Raw genomic sequence first — 14919 nt, 5'->3', positions numbered from 1 at the left:
CACATATCCACTGTTCGTTTTTCACAGATGTTAACATTTGCTTCAGGTCCTTCCTTTTTAAAAAAATAAAATGCTGCCCATAGAACTAACGTTCTGCCACCGCTCCTCCTTTATCCCTTTTCAGAACTAATCTGTATTCTCAGGTCAGAGTAATAATTTCTAAGCCTGTTTTTATTACTTAAGTACACATGTATGAATTCCTGAATAATATATTAGTTTTGTGTTTTAAAGTTTACATAAATATACTTTTCCTACTTACTTTTGCCATTCACTATTATGTTTGAGATTTAAGCACACTGATGAAGATTTAATCCATTCATTTGAACTGGGATATGGTATTATATCATATGAACAACTCACAGTTAGACTTCCTAGTCCACCCCTGACAGTCCTTTGACCACCACATACAGTGCCGTAATAAACTATTTTCAGTATTTCCTTTTTTCTACATGTGTGGCAGCTTCTTTAAGGTAAATAAAAGTGAAGTTGCTGGATCATATAGGGTCTGTGCATTTTTGACATCATTAAGCTTGGGCCACCTGGGTGGTTCGGTTGGTTAAGTCTCTGCCTTCAGCTCAGGTCATGATCCCAGGGTCCTGGGATCGAGCCAGCACTGGGTTCCTCGTTCAGTGGGGAGCCTGCTTCTCCCTCTCCCTTTGTTTTCCCAACCACTTGTGCTTTCTTGCATTTAACTCTCTCTCAAATAAACAATATCTTTTTTTTTTTTTTTTTTTTTTTAAAGGGCTAAGTCTGACAGACTACTCTCTAAAGAGAATGTATCTCTAGTAAGGTTTAAGGGTTTTTGTTTCTCTGCACCTTCACTGGCAACTGATGGCACTTTTTTTTTTCTTTTTAGTTTTGTGACTCTAATAGGTATAAAATGTCATCTCTTACAGTATTTATAATAACAGCTTTACTGAGCTACAATTCACATAGCATACCATTCATGTATTTAAAGCATAAAATTCAATGGTTTTTAGTATATTCACAGAGTTGAGCAACTATCATCACAATAAATTTTAGGACATATTCATCACCCAAAAAGGAAGCCTCGTGCCCTTTAGTACTCACTCTCCATTTTCCCGATACTCCCAAGCCCTAGGCAACCACCAATCTACTTTGTTTCTATGGATTTGCCTATTCTGATCATTTTATATAAATGGAATCATACAATGTGTGGTTCTTTGTGACTGGCTTCTTTTGCTTAGCATGTTTTCAAGGTTCATCCATATTGAAGCATTTGTCAGTACTTGATTCCTTTTTGTTGCCAAATGATATTCCATTACATTAAGTATACCTCCCTTTACTTATCCATTGATCAGCTGATAGATAGGAGTTGTTCCTACTTTTCAGCTCTTTATGAATAATGATGTTATGAACATCTGTGTGCAAGTTTTCATGTAGACATATGTTTTCATTTGTCTCAGGTTTATACCTACAAATGGAATTGCTGAGCGATATGGTAACTCTATGTTTAACATTTTGTGGGACTACTGGACTGTTTCCCAAAGTGGCTCCACAATTTTATTTTACGTTCTTAAAAGCAGCGTATGGGGGTTCAAATTTCTCTCATCCTTACCAACACCTGTTAATCTGTTTCTTTGATCATAGCCATCTAGTATCTTATTGTGGTTTTGATTTGCGTTTCTCTGATGGCTAATGATATTGAACATGTTCGTCATTTATATGTCTTTGGAGAAAAGTCTATTCAGAGCCTTTGCCCATTTTTAAATTGGATTATTTATCTTTTTAATATTAAGGTATAAAAATTTCTCATTTAGTTCTAAGACATACTTCCTTCATTAATTTATATGTTTATGACACTAAGACATGTTTTTGTTTTTAAACATTAGTTTGCTGAAAAACATAAACTATCAAGTTCAAGTAAATTAAATAACTATGTGTGAAAAACAAAACATCTAAAGTTTTAGGTAAATCCTAAGGCAGGAGTGGCTGCAGGACCAACTTTCTGGCTTAAGGAATGTGGACAGAAATGACATGCAATTTCTGGGTTTTATCCTTAAAAGGAAAGAAGTGTGTCTTCCCATTTTCTTCTTCCCCCTTCCTGTCAGCAGGGATATAGACAGATGAGCCATGTGTGACCACAGAGGTGATGGCAATACACTAGGAAGGGCACAGCAGAAAAGACAGAAGGAATTACAACCTCTGACACATACCTAGATTATCTTGTTAAAGCCACTGTACTTTGGTCTCTTGTTACAGTAGCCTAGCCTATATCCTAACTAATACATTCTGTATTTCTCAATAATATGTTTATTTGCTGTATCCTGGATTATGTCCTCGACAGACATTACTGACCTGCTATCATGAAAAGTAAGACTTGAGCTTACTTACACCCACCTTCTACATACATACTTCTCCGTCCTTCCGTCCTCCCAATACAGTTACAACAATTTTTAGAACAATCAGTATTTAACATCTATGTTACTATGGCTATATAAATATACTTCACAAATGAGCCAGATGTGTGCTATAATTTATGTTTCTTATATTTTGTGTTTTGTTTTGTTTTTTTTCTTTTTTAGAACAACTCATCTCTAAACTATCCCCAAGAGTTGAAAAATTCCTCTCAGTTTGGTCAGTCATCATATATTCTGCCCCCCCCCCTTTTTTTTCCTATGGAAGTATTCCTCCTTAAGTCCCTCATCCACCTGCTCCAACTGGGACTGGCTATGTTTTTAGGCTGATGCACAACTGTAATCCTGGGTCTCCTTTTACCTTTCTTCTGTTAAGATTCCATGGTTTCCCTGGATTAAGATCCTATTGCCTTTCTTTCTTGGTTTACTACCTTGGTTTTACTAGGTATTTCTGAAAAAACAAAACAAACAAACAAACAAACAAAAAACCAACTTTTCAATTCTGAAATGTTGGCTGAATATTCAGGCTCTGAAGGTCTGAGAATGTCTTTATTTTGCACTCATACTTCATTTGGATGCACATAGAATTCCAGGTTTAGAATTCTCATTTTTTAGTACTGTTATTCAGAAATTTGGACACATTCTGAGTCTAGTGTGTTGTCTATTTTTTTCTCTCTCATTTCTTTTCTCTCTCGTGTCTGAAAATTGTGCAGTGATGTGAGTTGTTTTTTTTTCCTTTTCTTTTTTATTCACTATGCTGGGCACCATATGAGTACTTTCAATCTGGAAACCCACATCTCTCTAATTCTGAGAAGTGTGCTGTTTTGCTTTTGTACTACTATGCTTATAATTTCCTCCCTTCTATTTGGTTTGTTCTCTTTCTCTGGAATTAATCATATGTTATATCTCCTGAACTAATCCCATACATTTTCATCTTTCTCTTGGTTTTCCACTGCTTATCTTTTTATTTTACTTTCTAAGGGATTTCTTCACATTCTTTTTCAACCCTTCATCTATTTTTCAACAGATACTCACTGAAAGTCTACTATGTAGCCAGGAACTGCTTTAGGTATTGATGACACAGTGATGAACAAGCAAAAATCCCTGCCCTCATGAAGCTCTAGTGGGAGTAGGCGGACAATGAACATGTAGCACATGTAACATGTTAGGTGCAAAAAACACTGAGGGAAAATAAGTCAAGGAAGCTGTGGAGGTGTGTATGTATTAGACAGGATAGTTATGGACAAGTTCATTGAGAAGAAATGTTTGAACACAGACATATAAGGAGTGAGAGAATGTACATATCTGAGAAAGTATATATCTGGGAAAGAGAGTATATATATATATGGGAAAGAACATTCCAGACAAAAGTAACAGAAAGTGCAAATACTTGAGGCAGAGAGTGCCCAAAATGATCAGGCAGAGGGTGTGAGTAGGCAAAGAGTAGAAAACAAGGTAAAGAGATAAAGTTTATTTCGGCTATCCTGATTTTAAGTACCAAAGGTTATTTGATGTTGTGAATGTTTTATTTTATAGCATCTTATTATTATTTCATACATGAAATATTTTCCTTTTTGTCTCTGAGGGACTGTTGGATGGTTTTAAGTTTTTTTCTGCTCCCTGCATTGTCTCTGCTTTCTCTAAGTTCCCGTTTTTTCTACTGGCTTGATTTGTGCCTTTTCTTTTTCTCTTTGTTTGATTACAGCCTTTCCTCAAATATCTGGATTTTTATTCATATTAAAAAGTGAGGTACTAAAATGCTGACTGGCAGCTCTGTGAATAGAGGGGGCAAGGCAGAGAACTGATTTGGTCATGTGCGGATCATTCCCAATGATCAGTGTCTATACGTCTCTTCCTTTGGACTGCTCAGTGTCCCCAGAAGAGTCCTCCCACCTCTGACTTAGGGAGTATGAGTCAGGCTGTCAGGGTTTGAGACCAAGCAGCAAGGAGACATGTAGCCTCTTACTGGCTCTCCCCTTTGCATACTTAAAAATACCAGCTTCTCCTCTCTGCTCAATCAGCTGTCACTAGACGATCTACTTTCCAACTTATAAAATCTTAAAATCCTATCACTTTAATCATCATAAATATATTTGTTTATACTCTTTTGACATTGCTTTTCATCTGATGTTCTTTTGGGTCTATTCCATTTGTTGTATGTGTTCCTACTTACTGTAGATTACTTCCTCATATGTTACATAAATTTTTAGCATTAAATCACTTGTTCTTTGGGAATGCCTTGGGGCCAGGTGTGGGAATTTCACTCCAAAGTACTCTGCTTTTGTATCTACTTTAGTTCTTTGTAAGGGGTTTTGTGGTATGGGTGCTGAGTAAATATGAGTAAGTACAAATACAAATCATAAAAAAAATCAGGGTGTTCTCATAGAACACTGTTTCCCACACTCAGAGCCCAGGCTTATTATTCAGATGGAGGGATTTTCCTACAAGTGAGCTATTGTCTTTTAACACCATGCCAGAGCATCCCGTCTGATACCACAACTTATGTGTCTTAACTCAATTCCCTAGGATACCAGGTTCCATAACCAACCAAGGCAACAAGTGTTCATGTTAAATTAATAAGCCTTGTTGTTATAACAAGAAGCCTCTCAGATTCACTTTCTAAAATAAAGACCATCTAAACAAACATGCTTTAATAAGATTATGAGATTCAATGCAATTTCTTTATAATAAAAAAATAAAATTGCATATTATAAAGGTCTTCATAACAAAGCACACAGCTATGGGTTTGGTTTTGTTTACCTTGTTCCATTCTCTTCATTAGCTGTATCTGATCGACTGTCTTCTTCAAAATCTTGCATTTGTCTGGCTTTACACTCAAACTGTCAATGTCACTGATGTTGGCAGACAGTAACTCAGCTAGCTCTTCTAAATATTTATTTTCTTGCTCCCTGCGCCTCTTTTCAGTGCTGTTACACAAAGAAAAACCAGTCAGTGTACATTTCTACCACCGTACTTCCTTCTCTCTTCAAGTACTTAATATTTACATACTTATAGAGATCTGTAATCTTATCCGGAATATAAAGTCAGATTTTGAAAACAATCTAAATTCACATCTGAAAAACAGATACTACGAAATACCGAAGTACAGAAAACAATTCTGGCCAAAGTACGTAAAAAGAATGACTGCCATCACAGAAGTTATTTCCTCAATGATATAAATACATCAATTATTTCAAATAGCGAATGAATGTTAGATGTTAAAAGGAAGCAGATGGTACATATACAAGTTGCATTTGGAATTTATTTTACATTCTAAATATTATAAGTTAAGCAGTGGAGACTATACTACGATTCAAATAAGTTATACTTGGAAATCTGATAAACTGTCTTAATTTTTTTGCTACTGAAAGAAATCTGATGAACTCTTGATTCTTATAATGATTTGACCATTAGTTGGTCCTATCAAAAAGAGTTTCCATCCAAAAAGTAAAAGAAGAATAAAAAATCAATAGAGAGACAAAGGTACAGAGAACAAGGTCTTTTGTATAAACTTTGTTCTAAAAATAGAAAGAACATCTATTTATAAGTTCTCATAAATGTAAAAAATAAAATCAATTTGGAATAAGAACAAAGGATAATAGTGCAAAAAGCTAGCACTTTATATTCATTCCAATGTACTGAATGAATATTGTTCACTTTTGTTTTCCAGTCTTTACTTCTGGGTTAATTAGCCAAATCATCAGGCAACTTGCTTCATGTAATACATACAAAGATAGTGAAGTATTACTTTGAAATGAATTTTTCCATTATCAAATTAACATAATAAGAAAGACTGGACACAAATAGCTCTTTGTTTTATAAGCAGCAATCAAAATCATCTGGTATAATGGTAGAAAAGTGGCAGAAAAAAAGAGGTGAAAAGAGGGAAAGACCAGTTGCTTTTTAAAAACCTCATAATTGGCAACAATTAAAATATCTCTTACTTTTCATAATAAAAAAACTATAAAAGCAATAACATTTCCATAACAACATAATAAGTTGACAATCAACTGTATTTAACTATGTAAAACAAGATGCTACAAAATAGTACACATCCCAAAACAAAATCAAATTTTAAAACTACAACAATCATATTGTCTTTATCTTTAAAACCTTTCATTAGAGAAGCTCACAGAAAAAGCACCTAAACCTAGAGAAAGACGAGTCCAAACCTAGTGGTAGAGAGGGGTTGGTTTCAGGGTTGGGGAGGCAGATAAACCCACCCAGAGCTTTTTCAAAGTTATAAACTGGGAATGGAAATGTCAAGTTAAAGGACCTATAGGTAGTTCAGTATGCTTGAACTATAAGTAAGAAACAAAAGGGCAAGAGATGAGGTCCAGGCCAGATCATGAGGGCTCTCGCATACACCAAGATAAAGAGTATGCACAGTGCGTTGCTTAAAAGCACAAGTTCAAACCTCCTTGGTCATTTATTAGCTGTGTAATGCTGGGCAAGTTACTCAGAAGCAATTTAACTTCTCTAAGCTTCAATTTCTTTATCCGCAAAACAAGGATGATGACATTAATTATCTCCCAGAATTGTGTGAGGATTAAAAAAGATGATACATGTAAAATGCTTGGCAGAGTTCCTGGCTATTAGTTCAATAAATGTTATCTATCATCACCATTTTGGCTATGAACACTTATTTTCAGGGTAAAAGGAAGCCTAGAAGGGTTTCAGAAGAGGAATGCGTGGCATGACCAGATTTGTAAGCTCCCTGAAGATAGAAAACCTGTCTCACTTCACTTAACATCCGTAATAACATGCACACCATGCTGGCTGAATAGCAGGCACTTAATAAAGACCTGTTGAGCTAAATTAGAAATGTTACACAAGCACAAGGCACTGCTACCTGCCATTCTGAGACCAGCGTTTTAATCTCCATTCTCCAGTGGAGTTAAGGAATGGAGAAGAGGTAATAGGAGGCGAAACGAGACATCTCACCCCACCAAACAACTACTAAGAAACTCTATCAGGGCTCCTGTGGACAGGGCTGGCAATACCTGAAGTCTAACATATGCTCTTCACGATTAATGAAGAGTCAGTAGGTGATAACAAAACCAAAAGAAACGTGACAAAGTGGTATTCATGGGAAAACTCAATCAGTTTCAAAATCACAAAGTTTTGGTTTACCATACCAAAAATAGCAATTGAAACTAAGGCCCACATTTATAAAACTGAAGGAGGGAATGTTTTCAAGTATTTTGAAAGCAAACATACAAATGTAAGGATTGTTCTTACAAACATATAAGGATTGTCTTTAAAACATCTAAGAGAAAAATATATTAAATTTTTAATATTTTTAATAACATGATTATACATGTACAAAAAACAAAGACCTACAGATAAGCCATTAAACAAATAGGAAAGTTCAGAACACTGGATGCACATGCACACGAGACCAATAATCCCAAATCATTAGTATTCCTCGGTATTAAAAACTGCCAATTAGAAAGTATAATAGACAAAACCATTTCTAAAAACAATAAAAATTTGGTAGTACACTGGGATACATCTAACTAAAGATGAGGTAGGTTTTCAAAAGGGAAATTTATAAGCTGTTACTGAAGAACAGGGAAGACTTGAATAAGTGAACAGCCTTTATATATAAATAAGAACACTCTAGAATCTGGAGTCTAGAAAATAAAAATGTCATTTCTCCCCCAACTTAATCTATAAAAGTAAATGAAATTCTAATCCAAATCCCAGGAGTATTTTTTTCCAGAAGAAACATCTGAATTGAAAGTTAAAGGGATAAGAAGAGGGAAAACAATACTGAAAAATGAAAAGGAAGAGTGACTTGCCCCTTCAGAGATCAAGGTGATTGTCTTAAGAAAGTTCAGAACCAGATCCCTATCTATTCGGGAACTTGATCTATGATAAAGGTAACAGCACAAAAGCATCGAAAGGATAGGGTCATAATTACTTATGAGCTACATGGGAAAAAATAAAACTGTATCTATCACACACAAAAATAAATTCCAGATTAATGAAAACTCTAAATATGTTTTAGGGGAAAATACATAAAAATACAGTTAAGGCCTAAGGCAGAGGGGAAAAAATTCTTTAATAAGATCCCCCAAGAGCTTGACACATGAAAACTGAAGGTTCCGAGATACATCAACAGATTTCAAAAACAGAGTTAAACAGACTGGGAGAAGATACTTGCATCAAATATAAGCAAAACAAAGTAGTCGCTAGAAAATTAAAAATAACTCTTTTTTTAAAAAAGATTTTATTTATTTATTTGACAGGCAGAGATCACAAGGAGGTAGAGAGGCAGGCAGAGAGGGAGAGGGAAGCAGGCTCCTTGCTGGGCAGAGAGCCTGATGCGATGCGGGGCTTGATCCCAAGACCCCGAGATATGACCCGAGCTGAAGGCAGAGGCTTTAACCCACTGAGCCACCCAGGTGCCCCTAAAAATAACTCTTATAGATGAAAAGGAAAAGGATAAATACCCTAGCAGGAATATGGGCAAAAGATACAACCAGGAAATTCACAGAAGAGGAAAAGAAAAATCATGATCAATTTAACTAGTGGTTGGTTAAATATACATAAAACTTAACCCCACATTCATCAGATTGGCAAAGAGTTAAAGTGAGGAGAGAATAGTGTGGGTAAGGATGTGAGAAAAAAGAACTCTCAATGCTTGTTTTTTGAAGAGCAATGTGGTAGTGACCTAGTTAACATAAAAATGTACACAGATCCTAACAGAACTCTTACATGTAAAGTAGGAGATGTGTATGAGGATGTTTGCTGCAGTGCTAGCGGTAAGGACGAAAATTTCTAACAAAAAGGTTATTTATCTATAGGGAATGTCTCTCCGTAGAGAAATAGATTTTTCAAACGGGGTACATTCCTATAATACACTATTTCATCAAAAAGTGACAGGACTGAATCTATATGTATTTATAGCTCAAGATACATGCTGAAAAGAGTACATTATATTATAGTATATGTATATATAGTATACAGTATGGTACAATATATATTTATAAACATTCATTATTACCAATCCTTATCTATATGATTATTAAAAATGGAGAATTTAGTTGCAGACAGATAATTTAATCATTAATCATTTTACTGTCTTTATTCAAGCAAATATTAACATAATACTAATAATACTGTAAAATATGAACAATTATGTGATGTCTATAAATAGTCTCTTAGTCTCTCTACTTTTGTAGATTAAAAAAATTCCCCCAAACAAAAAATTAAATCTAAAAAAGTTTTATTTATTCGTAAGTTTTCCTTTGAAAAGGACTGACTTTACATAAGAACATTAACTCTGATAACACAGAGCTCCATTGTATCTTGATATCAACATTCCTCTGAGCATCTGGACTTACCTGTGGTTATGAGTGCTTAGATTATGATCTCTCTACAAGAGGTCTCTGAACTGATTAACTTCTCTCTCCAGCCTGGAGCCCTGGCACTCACTCTCCTATTAAAATCCTTTTCTCCTCCTGAGCCCCGGAAGAAAGAAGCATGTAATCCAGTGACAAAAGAGTCTTCTGCTACTTCACTCTCAAGGTCAGTGATTATCAACTGGAGCCATATTGCTTTCCCCATCCTTGGGAAATACTGACAAACATTTGATAATGTTTGAAGAAATTTTTGGTAATCGCAACTTGCAGTGACATTTTGGTTATCAGAACTGACATAAAGATGCTACTGGCCTCTAGTGTGTGAAAGCCAGGGATATTGCTAAACATTGTACAATATACAGGATGGCATCTACAACAAAGAATTATCACTATTATCGGAAATAGTGAAAGGCCGAGAAAGCTTGCTGGAGATCCTAGAAGGTGAATGGATCCCCACTCTTCTCCTCTCAGGTGGGAAGCTGCTCTTTTGATGTGATTAAGGTCCCTTCTCTATCTGGTGTTTGTTAGTATCTTCTTAGCAATTACTCTCTTTTAGCCTATTTAAGGTGATCATATCCCTTATAATATACAAATATCTAATTTCACAAATAGGCATTCTTTAAAAATCCTAATATTACAACAATATATTTCTTTGTTCTACTAAGACCATAATGTTCTAAGACAGCAATTAAAGATGTACAATGGATTTATTCATACACTTGAAAAATATTTACTGTGTCCTTACTATACTTACTATACTCACAAATACTATGCTACGAACCAGGGATAACATGGTAAGAACAGACAAGGTCCTTACCAAATGGCAGCCTAAGTGTGCTATGGAGAAGCCAGGGATTCATAAAATGATCACAAGAATCAGTAAAAACTTGAAATTATGGAGCAGAGCTATAAACATACATGTGAGACAGATACATGAATGAGGGAGATTTAAAATAATAGTTATGGAAATAAGAGGACGTTTCTTTTAAGGTGGTAATGTCTAAGCTGGCATCTGGAAAACATATAGGTGTTGATTATATGTTGACTATAAATCTAGAGGGAGCAAGCTGGAGTAAGGGAGCAGCATATGCAAAGGCCCTGGGGAAGCGAGAGAACATGGTAAGTCTAAGGGACTCAAGACCAGGAAACTTGGAGTAGATGAAACAAGGGCTCCAAAGTGTCAATGAAAATGATAAAGATGCTCTCCCAGATATAGACTAGGAAAAGAGTGTTCCTACCTTGATGCCAGTGTGTCACATGGCGATCCTTTCCTCTTATGTGAGTCTGGGTTAGCAGGGTCAGATGAACTGTCTCCAAGGCCACTCATGTTGAAAAACTTCACACCTAAAAAGGAAGGCCAACAGTAAGAAATCCACCCTGGTCAACTTTCTAACCATAGGGGAGGAAGAAGCTCCTTTACATTAGAAGATATCTAAACACAGTTTTCTCTCAATGAATAGCTAATTACAGTCATCATGAAACAACCACATCTACAGAAAAGCACAGAATCATCAGCTAGTTATTATTTCTACATTTCTTTTCTGTATCTGTGAAACAAAATTAATAAGCCCCTATGAAATCATAAAGGTCAATCAGGATGAAAATATTGTTCGAATAATGAAGTAGATACTGAAATTTTTTTCAGAGGAAAAAAATCACTTTCAGATGTAAGTGTAAAAACAATGAATAATTTGGGAGTCAGAGAAATTATATTTTTACATTTATTTTGGGTTATACTTTGAAAAGAACTTTAAATGACTTTTACTCATAAGGTTTGGGACTTTATATTGTTAGGAAAATAAATAATACATATACAATTAAAGTTAAAGCGATGAACTAGATTTGATACTTACCAACTTTGAATTCTATACTCCTAACCTCGTGTCTATGTAGTCAGGAGACAAAGATCAAATGTTTAGTCTATGTTAGGATCTTGGTATAGATGCCAGAGAACACAAAGTCATTTCCCTGAGCATGTCAGCCAGGTCTCTCTCTCTCACATGTTGTGCCAGTTAGTGACTGCACTTACAGATCCCTTCTGACCTGTCCCTATCAACCACTAGTCTCTGCAGAATCCCTAATGGCCCTCAGAACCCTATTCCTGGCCTTATATTTATCACTACCTTTTGTGTTTAATTAGTGCCAAACAATACACCTCCTCCATTCTCTTTCACTCCATCTACCCTTATAAAAGGAAAGAAAATTCTTGTTAAATGTGAAAAACTTTTAGCTTTGCCTTAAATTATAAAATCATTAAACCACAGCAATGGCAGCTGTGCTTATAAAGTATCTTATAAAAAATGCTGAGATCTAAGAATCACTCACATGGTTTTTATTAATACATCGGAGTACATCTTTTTCCTCTAGTTCGAAAATTTACTCTGTTACTAGCCCTTTCTCAATACCAAAGACTGTCATTTCCCTTCTCAGTGTATAAATAGTACCTAAAATTCTAATCACAAATTTATTATTTCATGCAACAAAAGGGCACAATTTGAATTTTTCCCGTATTTGAAGTGGCGTTCACAGAAATCTCCACTGCCTAGGATTGCAGTCTTATAATTACTTTTTACTTGTCCCTTTTACTCCTTATTCCTAACTGGTATCTATGTCCTGTCAATTTTTCCTTAATAAGAGATCTTAGATTCTCCCCTCCTTCTTTATTCTCAGACATAGTTATAATTCCAGTTGGAACCAAATGCCTCATTCTGGATTGATGCAAGATCCATGTATCTGGTTTCTCAATTCCAGTCACTCTCACTTCTAATCTGTCCTATAAACAGCACCTAAACCATTCCTGCTCAAATGTCATTTTCAAGGTATCAGTTCCCTGATGAGGAATCAACTGGGTCCCCCACTGGAGTATGGTGATTAAAGATGGGCTTTGGGGTCAGAAAGGCCTTAAGTTTATTTAAGTCCTGGATTAACCACTACCTGCTTATTCTTGGGCAAAGTGTATAATCTCCTTAAACCTAATTCCTCATCTGTAACACAGGGATAATAATTACCTTCACCTACCTTCAGATCTGTCGTGAGGACTGAATAGTGTGTGTAAAGAGCACACTGTAGTTCCGGAGAAGCTGGCTACTGGAAACAGCTCTAGGGGCAGTGTTCACTCAGGGGATAACTCATTCCAAACCTCCTCATCAATAAATACAATGGGCACTTCTCATTCCTTCATTTCTTACTGCTCAATATCTGCTAACTTATATTATTATTATTTTATTGGATTACTCGGAGCAGCATTTAAAATAGTTATGTTCTAAAACATTGTCATCCACTGGCTTCTGTGATCCCACACCTTAACAAACACTTAGAAAATAAATGAATCTGTATGTCTATCATGCATCAGGCACTGTGCTAAAAACTGAGGAAATAATGGACAGCAAAAGAGAGGTTCCTGTCTTCATGGAGTACAAAACATAAACTTGAAGAGACACAAAAATAACGTATAATTTTGTTGATTTTTTTCTTTTTTTTAAATAAACATATAATGTATTATTTGTTTCAGGGGTACAGCTCTGTGAGTCATCAGTCTTACACACTTCACAGTAATCACCATAGCACATACCCTCTCCAAAGTCCATCTCCCATCATCCCCATCCCTCCCAACCCTCTCCCCTCCAGCAACCTTCAGTTTATTTCCTGAGATTAAGAGTCTCTTATGGTTTGGTCCCATCTTGTTTCATTTTTTTCTTCCCTTCCCCACACGATCCCCAGCTCTGCCTCTCAAATTCCTCGTGTCAGAAAGATCATATGATCTCTGACTGATCTCTTCCATAATACCCTTCCACATCATTGCAAATTTAACATAGCAAGATTTGGGGTTTTTTATGGTTGCATAGTAGTCCATTGTATATATTCTTTTTCTTTTTTAGAAGACTTATTCATTTGAGAGGGAGAGAGCAAGCAAGTGCATTCGAGTGCACACAAGCAGGGGGAGGGAGAAGCAGGCTCCCCATTGAGCAGGGAGCCCAACGTGAGGCTGGATCTCACGACCCTGGGATCATGACCTGAGCCAAAGGTAGACGTTTAACTGACTGAGCCACCCAGGTGCCCCAACATATACTTTTAAATTGTGATAAAAGTTACAAAGAAAAAGAATACGGTTCATAGAGAGAAGCAACAGAGGAAACCTAATTTTAATTGGGGGATCACCCGAGCCTTCTCTGAAGAGGTGATGTTTAAGTCATGACCTGAGGGATTGCAATTAGTGTCATTTTCTTCTTACTTCATTCTTAGTACTTTTTGCCCAATTATTCGGAGTCAGAATTCCTTATGGTCTTAACGTTCTACATCTCTTTTTCCCTCAGACTACATATATTATCCTGGGGTAAAACCACTCACTCAACATGATTTCAAAACACATCTCTGTACTGATTATCCCTGAAACTCTATCTCTAGCTCAGACCTCCTGGGTCTCAGGCCCTGAATCCAATTCTTCACCACGAATCTCTATCGAGATATCACATAGGCACTTCAAATTTAACTTTCCAAAAATGAACTTAATATCACCTCATCAATTTCTTCTCTCAGTATGTTGGAATCATTCTAGCTTCTTCTCCGCATGCAAGCAGACACCAAAATTTGTCAATTTTTATTTCCCAATTGTTTCCAAAATCCATCCCTTTCTCAAATTCTCCTCTCACTGTCTCCTGCTGGACTATTAAAATAACTTTCCAGATGGTCTCCCTGAGCCACCAGGCTATCAAAAATGTAATCATCTCAATCTTTGCTTAAAACCCTTCACTAAATCCTCACTGCAAACAGGACATTTAACCTCCTTTACATAATATACAAAGTTTCCATCAGCTCTCACCTGTTGTGTGTCTATTACAGAACTTGGTGAATAAGTGACTAAACTTCTGTTCAATCAAGCATTTATAGATTATGGGGGCCTTGGGTGGCTCAGTGGGTTAAGTCTGCTTTCAGCTCAGATCATGATCTCAGGGTCTTGGGATCAAGCCTCACATTGGCTCTCTGCTCAGCAGGGAGCCTGCTTCCCCTCCCCCCACCCCAACACCTGCCTCTCTGCATTTGTAATCTCTGTCAAATACATAAATAAAATCTTTTAAAAAAGTATTTATAGATTATATTTTTTAAAAAGATTTTATCTGCTTATTTCAGACAGAGAGCATGAGCAGGGGGAGAGGCCGAGGGAGCAGACTCCC

General features: G+C 36.1%; 1 protein-coding gene across 6 annotated transcripts in view; it reads right to left on the bottom strand.

Annotated features, from left to right (window-relative positions):
• The window catches only part of NCOA1 (nuclear receptor coactivator 1), a 237210-nt gene that overhangs the window by 79575 nt on the left and 142716 nt on the right, over positions 1–14919 (bottom strand). For all 6 annotated transcript variants that reach the window (XM_059405242.1, XM_059405246.1, XM_059405243.1 and 3 more), the window contains 2 exons: positions 10987–11092; positions 5139–5305 (listed from right to left, as the gene is read on the bottom strand). In XM_059405242.1, the coding sequence (XP_059261225.1) occupies positions 5139–5305; positions 10987–11075 (256 nt within the window). In that variant the 5' untranslated portion in view covers positions 11076–11092. The remainder of the gene's footprint in view (positions 1–5138; positions 5306–10986; positions 11093–14919) is intronic.

The sequence above is a fragment of the Mustela nigripes genome, chromosome 7 (genome assembly GCF_022355385.1).
Source record: "Mustela nigripes isolate SB6536 chromosome 7, MUSNIG.SB6536, whole genome shotgun sequence".
Classification (NCBI taxonomy): Eukaryota; Metazoa; Chordata; class Mammalia; order Carnivora; family Mustelidae; genus Mustela; species Mustela nigripes.
Note: the sequence above shows the minus strand (reverse complement) of the source record. Positions and strands in the feature narration are given on the sequence as shown.